Source organism: Plutella xylostella, chromosome 25 (assembly GCF_932276165.1).
Source record: "Plutella xylostella chromosome 25, ilPluXylo3.1, whole genome shotgun sequence".
Lineage (NCBI taxonomy): Eukaryota > Metazoa > Arthropoda > Insecta > Lepidoptera > Plutellidae > Plutella > Plutella xylostella.
The window spans coordinates 7,314,704-7,339,050 of record NC_064005.1 but is presented as its reverse complement, the minus strand read 5'-3'; the positions used below and the strand labels follow the sequence as shown (position 1 = coordinate 7,339,050).

The 24,347-nt window shown below is 41.1% G+C and overlaps 2 protein-coding genes across 3 annotated transcripts in view; one reads left to right on the top strand and one right to left on the bottom strand.

The window, feature by feature from the left end:
• The window catches only part of LOC105390843 (putative epidermal cell surface receptor), a 40,712-nt gene extending 26,854 nt beyond the window's left edge, over positions 1-13,858 (top strand). The window contains exons 11-18 of the mRNA XM_048630419.1: positions 212-410; positions 2,442-2,569; positions 2,838-3,028; positions 3,657-3,879; positions 5,020-5,123; positions 5,444-5,620; positions 5,869-5,952; positions 13,721-13,858. Coding sequence (XP_048486376.1) covers positions 212-410; positions 2,442-2,569; positions 2,838-3,028; positions 3,657-3,879; positions 5,020-5,123; positions 5,444-5,620; positions 5,869-5,952; positions 13,721-13,728 — 1,114 coding nt within the window. The 3' untranslated portion in view covers positions 13,729-13,858. The remainder of the gene's footprint in view (positions 1-211; positions 411-2,441; positions 2,570-2,837; positions 3,029-3,656; positions 3,880-5,019; positions 5,124-5,443; positions 5,621-5,868; positions 5,953-13,720) is intronic.
• Positions 13,859-16,130: 2,272 nt separating this feature from the next.
• Positions 16,131-24,347, bottom strand: part of LOC105390833 (neuroendocrine convertase 2) — a 65,740-nt gene continuing 57,523 nt past the window's right edge. The window contains exons 8-15 of one of the 2 annotated variants that reach the window (XM_048630416.1): positions 24,164-24,276; positions 20,618-20,818; positions 20,343-20,418; positions 19,067-19,224; positions 18,415-18,514; positions 17,797-17,861; positions 17,240-17,357; positions 16,131-16,841 (exon numbers count right to left, since the gene is read on the bottom strand). In XM_048630416.1, coding sequence (XP_048486373.1) covers positions 16,668-16,841; positions 17,240-17,357; positions 17,797-17,861; positions 18,415-18,514; positions 19,067-19,224; positions 20,343-20,418; positions 20,618-20,818; positions 24,164-24,276 — 1,005 coding nt within the window. In that variant the 3' untranslated portion in view covers positions 16,131-16,667. Of the gene's footprint in view, positions 16,842-17,239; positions 17,358-17,796; positions 17,862-18,349; positions 18,515-19,066; positions 19,225-20,342; positions 20,419-20,617; positions 20,819-24,163; positions 24,277-24,347 lie in introns of both variants that reach the window. The other variant, XM_038107444.2, reaches the window with a different exon arrangement.

Genomic DNA, 24,347 nt, shown 5'->3' with positions numbered 1-24,347 from the left:
CGAAAGACTGCGACTCAGGGGGTCATGGCCTGTATACTTTCCCTGATTTGTGATTTTACTCGTAAATTTTCCTTCCTTGCCTTCAAACTTATAGGCAGGATAAATTCGTTCAAAATTGGTAAACAAGCTCCCTAAAACATCGGTTTTATCTACGGTGCCATCCATCTTTGCCCAAATATGTGACTAACAACACCATTCCTCCCTTTTTCAGTGACGAGGACGTATCCCGCTGGTACTCCCAAGTCTTCGCGCCTACTGACGAGATCCTCAGCACATCTCGCCTGGAGTTCCAGCTGAACGGCCTGAAGCCATCCACTACCTACCGCGTGCGCGGCAAGCTGTATCTGCACAACCTGCCCGTGGAGCCCGAGAGTGCCGTGTATAGTGTCACTACTAGAGATGCTCCGAGGGTGAGGGATTTTTATATATTTATATACGTTAATAATAATAAATTCTTTATTGAACCGAAGAAAAGGTATAAGTTAGTAAAACTGAGAACCCGTGCTCCTCCACTAGGATTCCCTGTATTGGGAAAGTCAGTACAGGGATTTAGAAGCCTTACGTAGATATTGAAAATCACAGATGAAGAGGTAGCGAAAGTAATTTGAAAAAATATAATAAGATGAGTTTAGTATGGAATGAAAACTTTGCCATATAAAAGAATTCAACGGGTGCACTACAATTAAAGTTTTACATATCAAATCAAATCAAATCAAACTCTTTATTCGTGTACACAGGTAAATGGAGATCTTATACAATTGGTAGTAGGTACATTCCATGTACTGCTTATTAAGCATACGAACAGGAGGCAGGCGATTAGCAGACAATTTTTTGGTGCAAGCGATAAACCATAATTAAGTTTTGTTTTTTGTATTTTGTAAACCAGTAGATTACTTTACTATATAGTAGGTGACTATATTATAGTAGTATGTACTATGTTTCTCGTAAATAGTGTGTTTTACTAAGTAAGCGCTTATCACTTTTTTTTTTTTCTTCTTGTTCTGTATTCCATCAGTGGTCTCTTTTAAATGGCTTATTGATTCTATAATCATAATACTTTACTGTGTAATGAATAGCTGTTAGTGACCCGACAATTATAAAATAAAATAAAATAACATTTAGTGATATAGCACACTAGTTAATACATGCAAACTAATAGTAACAGGCAAATGTACAAAAGAAGGTATCCAATTAACAATATTATCAATCAATAATTAAATTTAAATTAAATAGGTATTAAATAATAGCTAAGGTGAGTAAATAAATAGATTGTAAGTAATTAGAAAAAGTCAATGTCATAAAGTAAATAATTTGTAACCGAGTAGTCCATTGTCAATCTCATTCGTTACCTATATTGTTGTATCTCCAAAAAAATCTGTTATCGTATAATAGCATTTATCAGTCAATAATTTAAATAATTTTCTTTTAAATAATTTTAGGTCTAAATCTCTAATACTGTTCGGTATTTTGTTATAGATAAGTGGTGACATGCAGAAAACACTTTTATTCATTAAAGCAGTCTTTGAGCTTTGGACACATATCCTATTCCTATGGATCGAACGGATTCTACTGGAGTGATGTACCTCTGCTGCTTTGATGAAGAGATTAGGATTTGTTTTTACAAATAACGCGACTTCGTAGATATAAAGACTTGTTAGAGTTAATATTTCATTTTTTTTAAAGTACGGCTTACAGCTGTCTGTCGTTTTAAGACCACACATTGATCTGATAATTCTTTTTTGCGCTTTAAATATTGTATCTTTTTTAGTGCAGTTGCCCCAAAAAATTATCCCATAACGAAGTGTGGATGCCACATATGCATGATAGGCTATTATAAGTGTATCCATATTAACAATACCTCTCAGTCTGAAAAGCATATATGAGTGTTTACTGAGCTTTGAACAAAGATAAATTCCACATTATAACACCCGCTCAGTCAACAGCCTTCTCGCGCAAATAATACCGACTACCTGTCTAAAGTCATCGGTTCAGTGTGCTTTGTGCTACGTCAACTACCCTTGCGGGATGTGGTTTTTTGGTAGTAGTGAAATTCAAGTCTTTTTTTTATTATTCATTGTAATAAAAAGTGATAGCGTCAGTAGAGTCAAGTCCCTTAGGGTCGGCGCCCATTATCGGCATCGGCAGGCATCAAGATTGTTGATGAAAAATAGCATTATACATTAACATCGTGTAATAAAGTAGAAATTTCCATGATTCATGCTGAAGCGGTATTTTTGTTAGTCCGTCCATATTATCATAGAAAAATCAACTTTATTTCCATGAAGTTAATGTATTATGATGTAAAAAGTAATGTATTCCTGATGCCTGCCGATGCCGAAAGCAGGCGTTGACCCTTAGTTCCTATGTAAACTATGTATGTTTTAGGAAATCCTCTTCCTTTTAAACGAAGGCATATAGGTAAAGTTTATTTTAATTCTCAGGTGGAAGAGAAGCGTAGACCAGTGGACTGCAAGCTGACAGTGGTGGAGGTCAATGACACCGCGGCGCACGTCATCTGGAGGCACTTCTCTGAAGACGAACTGTTGCTGATCGATGGTATTCAAGTCAGGTAAGTCACTATATTCTTTTTCGTGCTGATCAATACTTTTTAGCGATTTTCCATGCTGAATAAGGTATATTCCTTATCGGTTTTCAATGGTCTACACCAATTCAATTAAACTAGAATTTAATTATACTTCCCAAAGTAGACTATTAGGAACATTAATTCTAGTAATTTTCTTTATCTATTGTCACCCTCTAATAACAGAATAAAGTGTTCCAATAAAACTGGACTAACCATTTTCTAATCCACTCAATTATCAATTGGCTTTTTCCAGATACCGTCCAGTGGGCACACCCATCTATCTGATGACGGAGCTGCTGCACCACAGCCGCTCCACCGCGGAGCTGGCGGACCTGCGCCCCGGCAGCCGCTACGAGGCGTCGCTGGTGCTGGTGCCGCCACCCCGGGCCGTCGTGGAGCTGTTCGACCCGACTAGTGTGGAGTTTGTCACGCAGCCTTATATTGGTAAGGAATTTAGGGTAGATAGTTAGAGAAAGCTGACCATGAGTATGTCGGTTTTATTCATAATCTCTCGAATAAAAAAGCGTAAAGCGTGTATGGAGCGCGTTGTATCCAAGGTGGCGGTATTTTGGTCTGCAAGATGGCGCTGAATAAATTCAACATGGCGGTCACTCTACCCAAGATGGCGCTTGCTTTACGTATAAGCATCATGGCGCTTGGTATAGTGTGTTCTCTACGGTGGACCTGAGTTCCGGCAACCGCTACGAGGCCTCGCTGGTGCTGGTGCCACCGCCCCGGGCTGTCGTTAAGCTGTTTGATCCGACTAGTGTGGAGTTTGTCACGCAGCCTTATATTGGTAAGGGATGCAACGGGAGTTTCACTTCGTTAATGAACATGATGACTGGTAGAGGCCATATGCGTGCCAGGACTTACTAGTAAGAGCAAACAGTGCTTTCCAATTTCCAATAATAATTGTTATCCCTCACCAATGGACCATAGAATCCACTATCATTATGGACCTACCTTCTTATGGTCAAAGTAGATCCTATAAACTCTTAACTACATACATATTACAGTTATCCAAACCAAAAATTATTTCCCTATCCATAAACATATTCTCACTCTTCCACAGACCCCTACAACTGGTCCGTCACCATCGAAGCAGCCTCCGTCGGGTCCACCTCAGCATCTATCACCTGGCGCGGGGTGCCCTCCCCCCCGGAGCGGTGGGTGCGCGTGTACCGCGGCGCGCACGCGTGCGGCGGCGGGCGCGGGCGCGAGCACGACGCGTTCCAGCTGGCGGCGAGGGACACGCGGACCGAGCTGCTGCTGGCTGGCATGGAGCCTGATACTAGGTATGTAGACATAGATACTGTAGTAGTGATAGCTGTTAAAGATGGTGGTGTAATTCATAATGGCGGTTGCTATATTTGCGAGATGGCGCTGGCTGTATTCAAGATGGCGTGTGGTACATCCGCAAGATGGCGCTTGCTGTATTCAAGATGGCGGCCGTATCTACAAGATGGCCGCTGTATTTGCAAGATGGCGGCCGCTATTTCATCAAGATAGCGGTCATTGCAATAAATATGGCGCTGGCTGTATTTAGGATAGTATAAGATGGCGCTGGCTATACATATAAGCAAGACGGCGCTTCGTACAGTATCTAGTGTGCGGAGCGGTGGGTGCGCGTGTACCGCGGCGCGCACGCGTGCGGCGGCGGGCGCGGGCGCGAACACGACGCGTTCCAGCTGGCGGCGAGGGACACGCGGACTGAGCTGCTGCTGGCTGGCATGGAGCCTTTTTAAATGGCGGCTGCTATATCTGCAAGATGGCGCTGGCTGTATTCAAAATGGCGGTTGCTATATCTGCAAGATGGCGCTTGCTATATTCAAGATGGTGGGTCGTATATCCCCAAGATGGCGCTTCCTATATTCAAGATGGCGGTCGTATCTGCAAGATGGCCGTCGTTGTATTCAAAATGGCGGGTAGTATATCCGCAAGATGGCGGTTACTGTATTCAAAATGGCGGTCCCTGTAATAAATATGGCGCTGGTTGTATTTATGATAGTATACGAGGTCGTTGGCTATAAGCAATATGGCTAGCTTGGTACAGTATCTAGAGCCTGTAGAGCGCTGGGTGCGCGTGTACCGCGGCGCGCACGCGTGCGGCGGCGGGCGCGGGCGCGAACACGACGCGTTCCAGCTGGCGGCGAGGGACACGCGGACTGAGCTGCTGCTGGCTGGCATGGAGCCCGACACCAGGTGAGCCGTGTATAGTAGTAGTAGTAACTGTCTAAGATGGTAGTGTAATTCAAAATGGCGGATGCGGCGGATGCTGTAACCGCAATATGGCGCTTTCTGTGTTCAAGATGGCGGTTGCTATTATCCGCATGATGGAATTTTCTGTATTTACTACGATATCCGATTGAGGAGGTACTTATACATATATAATAGAAACTGAAGATACTTATTTACGAATGTATTTCTGTTTTCAGATGCCGAGTGTGGCTGGAGTTATTCCTGACTAACGGGAAGGTGAAGACCAGTAATGTGCTGGAGATCATGACGAAGCCAGCTGATTCAGACTCTCCTGTGGATAGTGAGTTTTCATTTTATAAATTCACAAATTCCATTAACTATGCCACTGTGGGGAAATGCCTTAATATTATTGCATCACAGGTCTCTTGTTGGGGCAACCCGGCATAAGCCTGTCAAGGGCTGAATGACCCTCTAGCCTTCTCCGCCTTAGTCTGCTTATGTAGTCTAAAATCTATTTACTTACATTTTACATACTCACGTGAATCATACGTAGTCATCACGTGATCTCAGATTCTTACAGTGTTTTTTTCTTATAAGCGCTGCTACAGACCTTATTTAATGCCCTTCTTCAAGTTCTAACTCATCCCCTCTCATCCGCAGACGAGATAGAGCAGGCATCATCGCTGGGCGCGCGCGGGGGGCCTACCACCACGCGGGGCGACTACTACGGCTCGCTGGTGGTGGTGGGCGTGGTGGCGGCGCTGGGGGCAGTGACCTCGCTGCTGCTGCTGCTGATTGTTGTCAGGAGGCACCGGCCGCGGTCTGTGCCTATTACTAGTGAGTATTTTGAGTTTTTTTGACATTATATATATAGGATAAGAAAGAAGGGGCACAAAAGGAGCCTCATAGAGTGATTAATCACCTATGTTCCTTATAGGAATTCGCTGATGCTAATCTGACTGATCAATTCTTTCACCACGGTGAAAACCCTTCTAACAGTTCAGTCGGCTACCAACACACGGCCAATCTTCACAAACATAGCGCCGCAACCTAATTTTCTGAATATAAAGCATATTTTCTTTCAGGCGTGCCATCGGCCCCTCGGGACTCGTCGTTACCTCCGTACGACAACCCCGCGTACAAACTAGAGCTGCAACAGGAGACTATGGGTAAGGATTTCTATTTATTTTCCTATTTTTATAGCCCCTACTGACCGATCTCTTCAGATATGTAAGTTTAACGCATGTCTTCTATCAGTATGTGGTCACGGATTGAATGCAGTGACTGCGATCTACTTCAACCTTTCGTTCTTAGGGTGGGTTGCATCAACATCCCGGTTATCGTAATAGTTAAGGTTAAACTTAGCAATGACAGAGTCGTTACAGTTAAAATTTTACTGTAACGTGTTACACCATCAAATACCAAATCTAGCTGTCGGACTGAAGCCGTCACAGAGTACATTGTAGCCGTCATTCTCTGTCAAAGCACTCAAAGTCAACATGTCATAGGAACTAAGTCTGTTGTTCCTCCAAATATTGACCAAAAGATTATCATCAATAAAACCCGCGACAAAGTAGAATCTAATAAGCCTTTATTAAGAGCGGTGGTAGCTCAGTCGGGTAAGCGCCCGCTTCTCACGCGAGAGATGCGGGTCCGATCCCGGCGCTGACATGTACCAATGAGTTCTTTTAACATAAGTACAATGTATACCATCGCTCTTACGGTGAAGAAAACATCGTGAGGAAACCTGCTTATCTAGATTTAGCACATCTAGATATGTGAACCCACCAACCCGCAGTGTACCAGCGTAGTGGAGAAATGGTCCAAGCTTTGGAAGGCAGTTTAGACCTTGGGGATATGCACAAAGGTTCCATTCGAGAGAGCCAGGTGCAGGTACTTACACCCCCAGAGAATAGAATAGACGCATTTTTCCTGAAATAAAAATGACATATTATGTATCTAGCCTATCTGAAACCTAGTTAAACATTGTGAGAGATATGGCGTTTCGACTTTCTCCGTGTTCGGCATCATAAGGGTCACAGTGACAGTTAAACAAAGTCCATTTTTCTCTCCACCTTTAATTTGCAAGGTGCGGGTGCCTATATAAATAGAGTGAGTCGCCCGCGCGCCTCAGTTGTAATATCACCATGCAGAAATGACTAGGTTTCAGATAGGCTAGATACATAATATGTCATTTTTATTTCAGGAAAAATGCGTCTATTATGTAGTCTGAGCCTATCTGAAACCTAGTTAAACATTGTGAGATGTGTTTATTATCGCATGGTGGAGAGAAAACCAACTGTGACCCATAAGCTACTGATGAGTATATCAGTAGATAAATATTTGAATCTATAAATTTATAATGCATAGATTTCTAGGTAATAGATATACTAAAAAGAAAGGTATAAGTATACATAAGACTTAAGTACTTCCTTATTATTCCTCACTTGTCAGAAAGTTATGGAAGGTATGTACCTATACATATAGGTAGGTATTTATTCATATGGATACACACAGTGCCTCTTCGAAAGCAATACTTATAAGTAATTATTGATCAAAATATTGTTATTGTCAAGGCAATATTTTTAACATACACTAGCCAATGGATGGAACCAGTGAAATACTTTGCAACAATATTTAAAAGCTGTAAAATGTAGAATATCGATCCAGGCCGCTGGGGCTCAGGCCAGCACATGCTGACTAGGGTATGTAATTCTGGACTGACCTCAGAAATGCAGCAGCCGACCCTGGAGCCTCGAGGACCTGCTCAGTCAGCCCTGTACGACGACACGGCCTGCAACACCTGGCGCGGCATCTAGTCCTTGGAACGAGGAGTGGTGCTTGAAGGGAAGATAATTTTACTAAATATCTCAGCCTCATCAGCTACTGGAAAAGATTGGATGAAGGCTGTGACACTGGCGGATAACTAAGTATTCAGTTTTTCAAAACATGATGCAGGTCACTATATTCATATTCTAGATTGACAAGTAACACACAGTCTAATTTTGTATTCTAACTAACTCGGCGGTTAACGAGTTCCTGTGCAGTCCTACTAGGAAGGAAAGTTATTTTATAAGCCTTTGCACTGATTTTGTCGGCTACTATCATTCTGTATCATCATGTGTGAATATTATGAGCTCTGGCAGCATTCCTTGGTAGATGACATCAATTAATAAAGATTGATTAACACAACAATAACAATTATAATAGTTGATAAACGAAACCCGGCTAAATGATCAGTCATGCCACCAGGATAAGTAAAATGTTCAGTACTTCATATGAAAAACATTAACAAGGTCACCTTTAGGTATGTTCGTCAACACTAAAGGCAGGTCTCGGCCAAAACCTTAAGGCTTCGCCTTGTTGCAACTTCAAAGGTACGTAGGTAGGTACCTACTTACATTGTTGTAGGTTCGATTTTGAAACCATTAAGTCAACCTAGATAAAACAAAATAAAATAGCTCGATTAAATAAAGATGGTACGTAAAGATGTTCGTTGTACCTGATCAGACCTGATGCAACGACAGCCAACATAGACTCTCTAATCTGTGGAAGCAACAATCATGGTGGCAGGAACATGGACAGTTGGACGAGCCACCTCGAGCCTGACTTATAAATCAGAACTGACAGTTCGCCAACAGCCGATAGCTTGCGGCTATCTATAGGTAAACTTAGGTAGTTAGCTATACCCAAGAAAAAGTCCTTGGACATCGATATGACAGTGGAACGGCGAATAACTGCGACATTCTTTAAAACAAAAAGGCTTGTTGTTGTCCAGCTAAGGAAGGTTACCTACTTCAGCGACCTGGTATTGCATTCTGAAAGAACTGCGAAGAGTTAATATTATGACTAATAATTATTACTTATTTAGAAAGTTTTCAGCAAACTCTAATAAATCAAGCAGCTACCACGTCACCGCTCCCGGTTATAACTCTGTACTAGCTTAGTAGATATATATACCAGTTCTAGCCTTCAGCTAGAGGCCAGAGAGCTCCTAAATGAGATGCGAGTACGAGCATGACACATGTAATTTTTTACTTGGTAACTAGTTACGTAACTAACTGAAAGATCCATAAAACAGTTGAGGATTACTCAAAATGGAATTGTGAAAACGGCACGTCTGCACCTTAACCAGTCAGTCTAAGTAGTTTCAGCAGATACAGTGTTGAAAAATAGTTATGAAACGTTTGCGCCAGAATCGAATTAAAAATACATTTTCATTAGAGAAGCCGTTTAGGCATGAATAGGTACTTTCACACTTTGGATTGTGCTCCAAATGATGACCTTCGAAATTCATAGAAATTTAATGACGACTGCCATTGTTTATTATCTAGCCCCGTACATTGAGTAGGGCTGCGGCTATACGTGATGTGATACACAGTACACAGTAGGTATATGCATGTTCCCAGAATAGTGGAAGTTATAATTTTACCAAAAGGTAGTCGTCTCGTGCAAGAGCACCGTTACTATCCATCGATTTATTCGATACACAACTAGTAGACAGCTGCTTCGTAGGAGGTTCACGCATTTTTCAACAAAGAGCTCGGATACACACTCACAATCCACTGGGACATAAGGAAGACAGCTAATATGGTGCCACTCAGAAACCACGATGACACTCCGATCATGATCACCCGACAGTAGGATCATAATAAATTCGGTAACTTGTGAAGCGGTATGGTATAGCAACAGCGACTTTCACGAAATCAGGAATTAATTCACTTTGCTCATAGCCGAGAAAAGAAAAGACTCAAAGCTGGAATCTGCCGATGTGTCATGACACTTAAGATAGTGTCTGGGGGGTCACTTTATATGACGAAAAACGAACTTTCAGTGCACTGCGGCGCGAGCCGCTCTATCTGTTTGTATGTATTAAACGTGCCGATTGCACGACAGCTCTCGTTCGTTCGTTTCTCATCAGTATAGAGTAACGCTCCTGTACTTACCGTGCGTCACCATTCCCATGAGCAGTCCAATGATCTTTAGGCAGTTTAGAACAAAAGCTGCATTAGACAGTTTCTTCAGCAGAGACATCGAAATAAAAAATTTATTGCACAACTATCCCCAGGAGCAGTCTACAGGTCACTTTGGGCAGTTCAGAAGAAAGCTGCTTTAATAGAATACCCTACCTCAGCGGAGGCATCAAATTGAGGTGCTATAACACTTTTAGAAGCGGTGCACGTTACCCGATTTGTTGTCATCCATGCCGATGCGGCTACGGCGACTGCAGGTGGTTACTCAGGCTTCGTTGGTGTGCCCTTGTATGGCTAACATGACCAACCTTGGCAGTAAACGTTCGTCTGCATATGCCAAAATCACTGATGAATAGCGCACGTTCCTATATACCTTCTAAATAAGTCACTCATAATGATGGCTGATGATGATGATGACCGTGCTAGCAATAGTGCAGGCGGTTCCGCTGAGCATGAAATCTCTTCCCAGACAGGGGGCGTTTGGATCTGGCAACCAGAACAGGAGTGCCAGGTGTGCGCAGCGATGCAGGTGGGACAACACAGCCGCCAGGGCAGGAGTACATGGCTGGGTCTATGCAGCGATGCAGGTAGCACAAACCGGTGGCCAGGGCCAGGACCGGGTGTACGCTGCGATGCAGGTGGCACAAGACGGTGGCCTGGGCCTGGACCGGGTGTACAGCCGCCAGGGCAGGAGTGCATGGCTGGGTCTATGCAGCGATGCAGGTACCACAAACCAGTGGCCAGGGCCAGGACCGGGTGTACGCTGCGATGCAGGTGGCACGAGACGGCGGCCAGCGCAGGAGCACAGGGCCGGGTGTATGCTGCGATGCAGGTGGCACGAACCGGTGGCCAGGGCACGAGCGCAGGGCCGGGTGTACGCTGCGATGCAGGTGCCACGAGACGGCGGCGGCGGCCAGCGCGGGAGCACAGGGCCGGGTGCAGGTTACACGAAACTTCAATTTCACCGAATCGGCCTGCCTACCCTCAGCGGGTAGGTACCGGCGGATCACATTACTCGCCGCACATGCCACAATGTCCCAACATACTGAAACTCGGAGCCACGTGCTTCCTGTAAAAAATCCTATGACGGTCCTGGAAAGCTCCTGTTTGTAAAGCCTTACATAAGCTATAATCAAGTGCATTATTGTAATAGCAAAGTTTTTATCAACTGTTTTCTAAAAATATTAGAAATTGAGGGTAGAAAAATATATTTTTATTATTTTGTTCCTGTATAAAATTAACAGTATTTGCTTTACTTAAAGCGGTCATTAATGTAAGTATCTAGCTCAAGCGCCACTAGTAGGACCGGAATATGTGATCAATCATCACCACGACTATTGAATCGGACCCTACTGCGAGGGATAAAAACCCCAAGCGCCGGAGCATTATGACCAGTGGCTGAGCTTTTAAAAGCAGTAAATAATAGCATTTTACTCACGGCTTATCAACTCAAACCTTCGTTGCGAAATCCTCAGCAATGGCCGGCAGGCCCCGCGCCGCCTGGTCCGCATCACGCTACAGCTCCCGGCAGCGAGGACTCCGCAAATTCAATATTATATTTTTCCCCGTCGGAGCGAAGCCGACGAGAACCGTGGCTACATTGAGCCATTTTGCCGAAGTGTTCACTTCAAAAATCAAAAACCAACTGAGGCGCGCGGGCGACTCACTCTATTTATATAGGCACCCGCACCTTGCAAATTAAAGGTGGAGAGAAAAATGGACTTTGTTTAACTGTCACTGTGACCCTTATGATGCCGAACACGGAGAAAGTCGAAACGCCATATCTCTCACAATGTTTAACTAGGTTTCAGATAGGCTCAGACTACATAATAGAATAGAAACCTTTATTATTAATTATCTTATTAATTAATTCTTAACAAGTTGAAATAAAAACTAACGATGTAATCTATTAAAATAATTATTTATTGACATCCTTCGATTATGCTCATCATTCCTGTTAACTGCATAGACAGGTTCCTCTTCATCAGATGATGAATCATCATAAAAAACCTAGCTGGTGGTACAGCACAGGGTCTCTATTTTGTTTACATAATATATTATGCAGCTATGCCGTAGCCACAATAATGGGCTGCACTCTTCTTAGTTCTGTCCTTATTTTCATTGATATATTTCTGTATTTGAGTGATTAGCTCCTTACTAACAGAAAAAGTACGCATTACGCTGTGTGAGACTCTAATCCTCTCTAGGCTGAATTATGGAGATACTGTTTACGGCCCTTGTCTTCTTGAGCGAACTCGGCGTCTAATACAGCGGGTGCAAAACGCCTGCTGTCGTTTTTGTTTTGACGTACCACCTCGAGGACACATTACTCCTTTTCTAAATAAAGCATCCATGCTAAACATGGAGGCCCGAAGGTACCTGCATACTTGTAGCCTAGTTTTCGACGTGTTAAAGTTTCAAAAACCTGAATACTTGTTTTCTAAACTTTGTTTCTCCCCTTTTCATGACAGGTATGGTACTAGATCTTTCCGCCCAATTTTGTCTGTCCCTAAACATGTTAGCGCCGCGTTTGAAGGAAGTTTCCGTTATCAAGCAACAAAATGCTGGAATAATATTCCACCACCTATAAGGCTCTTAAAAAATAAAATTAATTTTAAAAATAAAATAAAATTGTTTCTTCTTATTAAGCAAAAGACTTGATAACAAATTTAGTTATCTACAATAACTATTTATTCATTACATATTTTCTATATTTTTGTTACATCCGGCGCAGATCGTCTAACAATAAATACATTCATGCAATATTAATACTATGGTGGGTGCTCTGTCATCCACTGAGTACGACCCTGTGTCTCTTGCTGGTTAGCTGCACACCTTTACAACATTATCAAACTAAAATAGGTAATTTTTCTTCAAAACAATATATTTTAAGTAGTTTTTTTTGCTCACAATTTATGTAATTCGGCACCCTTGGAACAATTAAATGGGAGGTAACTGAAAATCAGCGGTTTGCTCCTGGAGTAAACATCCACGCTGAGTTACTTCACCCTTTTGGTCCGCTTCAACACACAACCTGCTAAGTACAAACCTGTCTTTATCATAGCTACTATTTACCTAGTTATAAGTACAAATGTGTATATCTGTAATTGTGATTTGTTGTGTATGTAAGAAAGTGGATCAAATAAACGCTTTATCTATCTATCTATCTATCTATCTGATTGCAAAATTTCTGAAAACAAGGTTATTCAATTAAAGAGTTACGCAGGTAGCCGGTAGTGGCTGGATAAGGAAGGCCGAGGGCACAGTGTTGTTTCGCTCCTTGGAAGAGCCTATGGCTAGAAGTGGACGCTTATTTGGAGGTGAAGATGATCATTACACCTACAACATAATAATAGGTGCACTTACTTCGTCGTTGGAGGCAGTAAGAAAGGTTCTAGTTTTAAAGCCAACACACGAGCCACATTTTTGAGACCTGGAACCTGCGAATCTATCAGTTCTCTGAAATTACACCTTTCTCTTCATATTTCGTAAGTTCCGTACTTATTCCACCTCAATCTCAATTTCTGAGGAACTTGTTTCAAGCACTATTTCACGTAGAAGCGACATGATAAGAATTATTGAATATTAATATTTGTACGTAATACTGTTACTTTGAGGTTATACAACGGGTTTGACAGCTACCTGACTTTAACTTTAACAGTAACCGGCCAACATGGGGTGGTTATGGTTATCGTTAAAGTTATGACGTCATTTTAACCATAGTTGAATGGTGCAACCAATTTTTCGCTTAACCGATGCTTTGACAGACGATGTGACGTTTGTAATAGTTAAAGTTAAATGGTGCAACGCACCCTAAGTCATTCAAAATTGACCCAGCCATTCTTAACATACTTCATAAAAACAATTAAGTAATTAAATCAAACCGCAACCGAACATTCTTCGCTTTACAATAACGTTTATCGCTAGTAATTCTCATCACTAACTTACCCCATTTCTCCAACAGACCTTTGACAATTAAGTTCCCGTGGCCCCCTGAACGGGCACGGGGTGCGGGAGCGCGCCGTGGACGTGCCCAACGAGCGCGCCGTCGACGTGCCCGGGGCCAACGGGAACTGCCGGGACGCCTGCTTGTAGGACATCCTGTATATGCTGCTGTACCTCGATACTCATCCTCTGTATACTGTATCTCTGTATCTCTATACGGGATGCCTGCTTGTAGGAGATCCTGTATATGCTGTAACTATATGCGGGATGCCTATACCAATACTTTCGCGGCAACATCTATACCAGTTTCAGATTTCGATAATCTGTCATGATTATAAGCAGCAAGGGCTGTTGAAAGTAATCCTATATATTTTTTGTATATATGAGTGAAAAACAGTGATGAAAGGACGTTACAAGTGAAAAAGACTTTAAATATTATGAACTATTCCGTGGTCATAAAATATTTATTATTTACCTAATTATTGCTTAATTTGTTAACTTGTAAGTACTTAATTGTTAGTGATTGAAACATACTGCCATGATGCCGAGTGAGGTTTGTTCAAAGTATTTCAATATAATGTTAATATAATGTTAATATTATGGCGTTATAAAGGTGTTAAGGAATAATTCAATATAAAGGTACTTATGTATAAAATGTAGGTTAGATTTGTATATATTTCGAAATCCTCTTAAAAGTGAATTTAACCTGTAGATGTCTACAAAAATGTATAATTTAATAATTTAGAATGATAAACCTAGCATTAAAGTAAGTCTGTACAACATAATCGCGTTGACCTATTTGTAAATTGATAAAATCTGTTCAATTGTTTTGATGATGCTATGAAAATTAAACACGATTTGATTCGAGTAGAGATTTCGATATTTAAAAAGACTTCTTGTACAGCTACCTAAAAGTACTTATAAATATTCAGGAAACTATGTACTTATAGCAAATGCCAGACTTGTTAACTGCTGTATAATAAATATACAATTGAATTTATAACATTTGGTTTTATTTAAAATATTTTTGTATAAGTAGAGATATTGCTTCAGTTACTGTATACTTTAAAAAGGGAAAGGAGAGATAATTACAAAAACGTCATTTTATTCAAATACAACATCGAATCACATTATATTTTCTATATATTTCTTATTACATATTAAATTTTTGTTTAAGTATATGATTTAATAAATCTAGTAACCGTCAGTGACTGATTATATACCTCTTTAAATAGCCTAGTAGGTACATAAATATATTTTATGTGTATCTACTTGGATATATGAAAACACCTGAGTATGGATTTTATGTATTTAATAGGTAAACTAGATTTTTGTTTACGAAAATATATAATAGAGTGACTGTTTTAGTATATAAATGGTTTGTAACTGGGCCCGAACGAAAGTTTTATTCATAACTTAGGTATATCAATATTTTTATATCTTATGTAAATAATGAATTTCTAATACAATATTTTTATATAATCTAAAAAAGGTCTTCATTACACACGCCAACTTATTTATTTTGTATTTGTGTGTGCTATGAAAAGATAAATAGTAAGTAATTGAATAATTCAAATGAACTTTATTTAGCTGGGATAAACGCAGTCCATTTGAAGTAAAATATCAAAAAACTAAATTAAATCTAAAAAAAAACTTTAAGATTAGATAATGTGCAAAATATTTAAACATTTCTCATAAATTTTGCTCAACTTTTAATATTAAAAGTATAAAATATGTAGGTAATCATTGTTAGATACTGCTGGAGAGTTCTATATTTTGATATGTTATATGTTTTTAACAAGTACTTTAAAGATGAACAATATTTATAGATTTTTAAAAATAATTAATTCAATATTTCAAATTAGAAACTAAAGGTGCCTTGCACTAAATATTTAAACGAAATTAAATCTATTGCTGTCCTGCTCCGTCAGTATAAGCAAGAAATAAATAGATTTAATTTGGTTTAAATGTTTGGTGCAAGGTGACGTTTGAATATAAAATAATAATTAAGTAAATAACACGATAATTATACATATTTTTTGTATAAAAGAAATGGATAAATAAAATACGTAACGAAAATAATTTAAGCCAATTAAGTAGAATATTGGAAGGTACTTATCTTAACGTTCTCAAAATGCAGAATGCCTCAACTCTAAAACCCTTTAAATTTTGTTCTTTGAACGCAGCATTTCCTTATAACATTCCTCTCATCCAGCTTGTACTATATTTTGCCCCTTATTAAAAACGGTGGAATAACAACTTAGTAACTAGGCTAAATATTATCATAGAATAACGAGTATACTACTGTAGGTACTTGTTACTCTATGATATTATGCAACTGTAGTTGATATTCATAAACAACAGTTATGCCAAGAGATGTAGTAATGTCCAACCAACCATGTGCCTACATCTATTGACAGGGTTCTGTTCATTCATGGGAGATGGTGTTTAGCCCTTTGCTTACCGTGAGGTCACTCTTTCGGTGCCTAGCTTACAGGTTAAACCTACTTTGTTAAAAGTTGTTAACACCGTTTTTAATGCACTTAACAATCTTATTCTACTGATAAACGATGGAATTTAATTGTATACTTACATCATAGGTGATTATATAAATCTGACGTATTTTCATCTCGTATACATTTAGATATTCTTCAAAACCAGAAAGTCGATAAATTTATCGCTTTTCAAACAAGGATTTCAAATTTAAATGATCTTGTTTCGCATAAAATTTCGTGTTATGCAGTTTTTGAAAAAGTGGTTAACGTAAATGTAAAGTCCACCCCAAATAACAATCCATTTTTAGTTACCCTTATCCCCATTTTAAAAATCTTTTTCATAAAATCCTCCCGTATTAATCCAACCACTACACCAAATCAACCACTGTAACAAAAACCCGAACCCGAATGCTTCAACCCTAAAACCTCAATCAACCAAACTCCATCGTTTCATCAGCATCCTTCATCTGTTTACTTAATGGTCGCGTTGTCTTCATGAGCCTTCTTGACGACTGCGAGCTTGGAGTGCGGGTCCTGGGGCTGGAGCTGGGCGTAGGGCGGCGCCCTAGTGCCGTGCAGGACTAGAGACCAGCCGCGCAGCCAACCAGAGGCCGGGGTCGCGCTGCCGCCGCTATTGAAACTTGCCTGGGGGTGTAAGCGGGGTTTTAGTTTGGTGGTTTGTGAAAGCTTTTGAAAGGGGTTTCCTAAGGGTATTTTAGGGTAAACAGTAGGCAAGAGTACTCTGGGGTAAAAGCCTATTTCGAAATCAGTTGTGTCGTTTCTGAGCTAATTTAATCTACACCTGTGTAGGTGTAGATAAATAAAGCAAGTCAATCTTTACAATACGCTTGTTCGATAACCTTTGGCTGCCAGCCAGTAGCGTTTGGACGAAGAAGGATAGTAACAAAATTGTTGCTATAGTTGGGAGAGGTGTATGCCTATCCACGGATGTTTTAAGCTGATTGACATGATGATGTCAGATGATGTTAAATACAGACATCATCATGTCTGTATTGTCGTTATGTCCAAGTAGTGGCGCTCACCTCGAGGGTCCAGACGCCCTGCGGGTACTCGCCCCAAGTGTGCGTGGTCATGAAGGGCCACTTGGTGAAGCCGTCCCGGGAGTCGTCATCGTTCGCGCGCCGGCTCAGGATCATTGACCTGTGGAGAGGAGGCGGTATAATTAGTTTTGTGCAGAATGTATTATACTAATATAGGTTCCAAGTAATCTTAAAAACATCACCACCAAAATATTAGCACTAGTGATGGGTCTGATGCAGAAGTATTCGATAAAACCCGACTGAGGGTTTGATGCTGCCTTCACACCAGAATCAAATCGGGATCCATCCTCACCCCAGAAACAGAGAAAGTTTTACCTTTGCTGCGGCAATAAAGAAACTGACCAGTCAAGGCCACGTATGCCTGTATTCCATGTGGCTAATCTATGTAAAAGTAAACCAGGATTCGAGTAGTGGATGCGATCCACGACCTCATAAATCTAGTTGCCATCCATGCGCTGAATACGTAGAAAAATCCCTTGGAACCGTTACAGATATTCGCCTTTGTCTCCTTTCCCACTATCCTACAGAGCGACACAGACCTGGTGCCCATGGGGCTGGTGAGGAAGAGCTCGAGGTCGCCGCGGTGCGAGCAGTTGGCGCTGACCACGGCCTGCACGTGCTCCAGGTAGCGCACCTCCGAGCCCGCGCCCCGCACGCCGCCGTCGAGATGCACAGCTTTATGCTGCCTTCATACCAGAACCTAATCTAGATCCATTCGTAGCCCAGAAACAGGATTGCTAAACCCAAACACTGTGTATACTTCGATCCTATGGGGCTAACTGAAAGAAGACCACGATGAAAGCAGTTGGCGCCAGCATCGACCAGGATCCATTACAAAAGCTGTGCATACTTCGATCGGCTAATCTGGATGAAAGAAGACCAGGATGCAAGAAGTTGGTGCCAGCATAGACTAAATCTTAAATAGTGGTTTTCCAAGAGCCATACCTATATAGATACCTTAGGACCTTAAAGTGCCTTTATCTCCTTTCCACATATCCTACAATAGTGCGACACCCACCATCGACTGAATCTAGTGGCTTGTCAAGAGCCTTTGTCTCCTCTACAAACATCCTTCTACAGTGCAACACTGACCTGGTGCCCATGGGGCTGGTGAGGAAGAGCTCGAGGTCGCCGCGGCGCGAGCAGTTGGCGCTGACCACGGCCTGCACGTGCTCCAGGTAGCGCACCTCCGAGCCCGCGCCCGCGCACGCCGCCGTCGAGATGGATAGCTTGATGCTGCCTTCTGGCGGGATCTCGCTGTGGGTAGGGAAAATAGGGTTACTGAGTGCTGATAAAGGGAAAATAGCTGGATTGAAACCTGATGTGAAACAATGTTTGGTCAAGAGAGTGGTATAACTTTTACACGTAAGACCAAAGGCTCTGCTACCAAAGGCGTACGTAGTAAGAACATAATATATAGTCTCCGTGCACCGTTTGATGAAAGAATGCAGATATCCCTTAAAATGAGTGCCTTATTTTTGTTTATCTTTAGGCCTTACTTAATAATACCCTTACCTTTTCGCATTTACTATGCAGATGTTGCAGTTGGAGTCATAATTTATGCACTTTATCACGTATTATGTCATACCATCTCCGTACCACTGCCGTACGCGACAGTGATATTACTTTAACTATGCTTGACAGCTGTATCACTTAGCTCTGTACTCCCTAAGCCCTCCAACTCACGCATGCGTGTTGACCGCACCCGCCTCGTAGCGGCATCCAGCACGCCATACCCGAGCAGGTGGTTCAATTAACGTCACAGTAATATGTATCACACTTAAATGTCTAAATACTCGTCCAACTCACGTGTGCGTGTTGACCGCGCCCGCCTCGCAGTGGTACCGCGGGGGGACGGACTTCCAGCTGGCGGCCAGCGCCGTCATGGCGCCCACGTCCAGCACGCCGAACCCGAACAGGTGGTTGAACTCCAGCCCCACGCCGTTCATCGTCCAGTGGAAGCGGCCCTGGGGGAGGAAATTATTGATTTTGTGGTGCATTTCTTAAGATAGCTACCCTAAGGGCCGGTGCCCGTTGACGGCATTAGGAGGCATCAGGATTTTAGATGATAAATAGCATTATAGACATTAGCTTAGAAATTTACAAGATTCTGATATTTTTGTTACTACGTTAATTTTATCATAGAAAACTCTACTTTATTTCCATGATGTTAATGTATTAAGCATGTTATTTATGTAATAAATTTATGATGCCTGCCGATACTGTCAATGGGCGCTTACCCATCAGATTCAGCCGGTAATCATAAATACACTCTGACCTTGCTTTTTCTCATGCAGCCGCTACCGGCTAGTTGTTTAAAGTGTGAACGGGCCGAAGGGATCCCTACGCTTGCCTATTCGAGTACTTCGGTACTATATTACCCACTAGGTGAAATTTTATCTGAGAACTTAGCCGAAGTGTAAAATATAGAGTACTAACGTGCAGTTAGGTCACTCCCTGTACCTATTCCGCTAAAGTGCCGCCCACCCTAGCGCAACTACGTCACACACAGTAGCATGTCTGAAATCAGTCACATACATAGACATGGCAAGTACGCATTCTCCTACACGAGCTTATTTATTCTGTGCGTAGGAACGTGTTTGTATTATGCACGTACATAGGTACCTACTGATATTTGATAGCGAGTGACCGGGGTATGACTAAACAAAGGCATACCTAGTACTTACACGATGTATTGATCAACTTTCTGCTTTCTTCTTTCTTTCTGGGACTAACTGCTCTTCATTAACTAAGTTCCTAATTACAAAATAATATTAAAATAAATAAATATGTGGGGACATGTCACACACGGCCATCCGACCCCAAGCTAGGCAGAACCTATGTTATGGGTGTCGGACAGCTGATATACTCGTATCTACACAAATACATAGATAGATAGATACTAAATATAAATATCAACACCCAAGACCCGAATACAAATATCTGTATATCTTTAAACAAATATCTGCCCCAGCCGGGAATCGAACCCGGGACCTTCGGCTCAGTAGTCAGGGTCACTAACCACTACGCCATTCGGTCGTCATTATTATTATTCGTCGGATATTATTATGAAACACAGGCATACCTTAGCATCGTACAGAGAATTCCTCTTAGAAGTCAACACGGTCAAATGCTGGATATCCCTCCATGTCAGACTCGGACTGAAATTTAAAAACATAAATGAACATAGGCAAAAAAACATCAGAATTTATTTACTTATCTAATGTCTGAATTTTGTATTTTTTTTAGATTCATTGCAATATGGTTACTTTAAAGGCAGTACCAATAGTACAATTTTCAGTTCAGTTCGATATATGGTTTATGAAATCCTTTACAATTAACTTCGATCTTCAAACTCACTTGGCATGCAGTGCCAGCGCGAACACGCCCGCAGCCTCGGGCGCGGCGGCGGAGGTGCCGGAGTGGGTGGCGGTGCACTTGCCGTACAGGTCGGTGGTGGCCACGCCGGTGCTGGGGTCGCGAGCGCCGTTGCTGAAGGTGCTGGCCAGGGTGGAGGAACAGGACTCGTCGTAGTGCGCGTTTTGGCCGTCGTTTATTGCGCTGGAATTTTAGGGTAGGCGTGAGTCAAGGGATTAACCGTATTAGTAAGTAGTAGTAGTATTACTTTACTATTGTACATTAAACACTTAAGATAACATTAAGACTTAAAAAAACTACATCAAAATACCATAAGAGCGGTCTTATCGCTAAAAGCGATGTGTATGCAACCTTACGAGCTAAGAGAGACAATTTTGAAGAGATGAGGAAGTTGTGCAAAAAGATGAACTACTAACGTAGTTTTATAACTCCACCAATAAGACGATTTGTTCAGGGGCAATGCGTGTCAATATTTGTGATCTTCAATCAAGTGTGGCATCCAGTGTTTATCAACCTTGCATAAAGTCCATGACCAACAGTCAGTGGCTTGTTACAGCCATGGCCCATGGCATTACATTTCTCATATGCAAGATATCGATCTAGAGGCCAAGGGTGGAGTTACTACGGCACTGCTCTTGAACTGGGTAGCGAGCGACAGGTGGTTCAGGGATGTAGCCCTTAATTGTTTCATGGTTTCTTGTACACTGACTATTCTGTAGTGCCCCTGTAGCTATAACCTATGTATACCTACATATACTTACGTATTAATGTATGTTATCCCTTATTAACGTGTGTACTCATATGAATATAGTCAGTCTATAAACGTCACTCGTGTGTTTCACTCAACTCCCGCATTCCGTACATTACATGGCGACCTTGCCAGCGCGCGTGAAGATAAAATGTAGGCGAAATTGACGAACTGTTTGAAAAGTTAAGATGTGTGAACTTTAATTAGGAATTTTCCAGAACTGTTGAAATTATAAATAATTTAAATGAGTGCAAAGTATTGTTCGGCTGCATAATTGTGACCAAAAAAGGCTGCGTGCGCCCGGCGCTGCTGTGACTAATCGGCCGCATTCCAGATTTCGTATATGGCAATCGAATCACGGAGAAATTAATCATCATGTATTACATCGAGATCATTCCAGAGCACTGCAAGGCAGATTGCCTCTATTTTATTATATTAACGGTCCAGAAAAATCTCAAAAATGGGTGGAAAGCAAACTAAAGAAGAAGAAGTTATAATTGCCCAAAACGCAGCGGCTGGAAGTAATAATGCGCGTGTGGATCAACTGATGTATAATTTCAGTTTTCTACAAACTATTTTATTGGTGCTGTGTATCCTGATATCGTTGGCTGTAGCGATATTTATGTACCGTATGTACATAAAATTCCATAACCGATTGATTGGCCGGAGGCTCAACGAGTTCGCTCTACGGGAGTACGCCAGGGGACCAAAGAAGAGTCCACCAGGCGATACGTCGATGGTATAAGTGAGAAAGTGTTATAATACCTAATGGTAAAAAAAAAGTAATGGTGAAAATTTCAGTGATTACGGAATGTGAAAAGTGAAATAAAATACCAAGCTCGTAGCCTTAGATTAGCGGTCTTATTCATAAAAAGTTACGGGAGACCTATAGGCCTGCTATAAGCAAATGTCAAAAAAACTTTATTCATAAACGATCAATAGCGCTAAAGAACTCTCCAACTGATTCGTAAAACCTTGATATGCTAAAGTTGGCTGGACCCTACTATACACCTTCCGTAAACCTCCTATTGTACAAAAACATGGCGGCCGGTCAACAGCTGTTCTGCTTTATTGACGATTTGACATTTGTCGTGAGTTAATATTTGCTGAAAATAAGTTGCCATGGTAACGTAAAAATTTAATTATTTTTTTGTGGGTTTTGGCTTGGCCACTGCGCCTTTAAGCTAATGTAAACTTTTTTAAGTGCCGCGCCGTGGCTAACATAGATAATAGAGATTGATAAATGAATGAAAGTTTTCACTATTTTTGTTTATGGTTTCGTCAGACCGGCAACTTAATAGGGTAAATGTCAAAATGTTTGGTCTGTGAAATCTATTAGCATCACTATAGTTATTGAAGGTTTAGTAGGATTATGAATAGAGATTTTTATGAAACCTCAAATAGGCTTAAAGTGTTCCGTAGATGTTGAGCTCAGTAAACCTACTTTAAGGTTTTTTTATGAATAAGACCTAACCATATTCATTAAAACGGTTTGACAGTAAACTAAATGCGGTCTTTGTTTTTTTGTATGTGACAAGCCATCTTGTCGTATATATCTAATCTAAGCTCGTAGCACTACTTTTTCATGATCGATGCATTGGACCTCACTGTTTCGGAATCTTCGTGGTGAGGAAAGCTGATGACATTATTGTGGTACTGAAAATATTTCAGGAGAAGGTGGTTGTATATGCTCAGTGTAGGTATGTACGACAAAACGTTAGCTTGCAATCCGACCAAGTAATTAAAAACTGAAGGAAAACCAAATTAGGAATTCTACAGAAAACACAACTTCGGAAATCCGGAAGTAATCATGAATATGAACGATATTAATTTATTTTGTAGGGTACCAAGTTGGACATTACGTCACTGCCTCTCTCGGGCTGATGTTTATGTAAATGTTCAATCATTCATTTGTTTATTCGACTCGCGTTCTCACGTTCTCACAGTTAATTAAGCAAACATTCGATTTAATTAAAACCTGGTTCGTGAAAGATTTTTTGTAAGTTTCATTATGTTGAATTGAATCAAAAATATTATAAGCCTTTATTACACCTTCTTCAAGGTAGAACCACTTTTTACATTTTCTTTCCACTTCTTTATTTATCACTTTATTAGACGGTGTTTGTTTACTTTGACTACATCGATTGATCGTCGATTCTGCTTAATGGAGTCTTTAATGGAGGGAAGGAACGGAAACTAATTACTTAGTTAAACTTTAGCAAAGTTACTTATTAACAGACTGTAGACAAATTTTTGAACTCGAGTGTTGAGTTTGTGTGAGAAACGGATAACTCTAACCCTATAAGTAGAGACTATAGAGCAATGAGCAAAGCAGTTACCGTAAGGTTATTATTCGAAATGCCAAATATTACGGTTTCTTGTTAGCCCCGTGGGGATCTGAGGAGTTGTGATGATGAATGGACATACTACATAAATGTAGGTATTTTTTTCATACAGTACATTTGAGTACATTCTTTTGCTGACGGCACATTATACAGTCAGCTGCTGCATAAGAAGCTATATACACTTTTGAACCTTGTAAAACTCACTAACTCACTATACATATTATTATATTCATTCATTCAAACATTGACGTTTGTTTAGTAGGAATTTTGACAAGGTACAAATGTGTATAGCTACTTATGCAGCTGAATGTACGTCTGAGCACATTTTTTTGCTGACGGTACTTTTACGTCTCTTTCTTTTCTTAGTTGCTGTCTGAGTCAAATAAAGTTTTTCTTTCTATTTTTGTTCATTTTTCTTTTGCCTTCAGTACATACCTGTTGATGGAGACGGTCCACATGGAGGCGGCGTACCCGTCGCAGTTGCAGTCGTCGTCCTCGCCGCCGTCGCCGCTGGCCCACACGTAGATGTTGCCTAAACCGTTGCGACCCTGTGGGACATTACCTATATTTATAACGATTGTCTTGGATGTAAAGGGTGATATACACCCGGCCGTATATG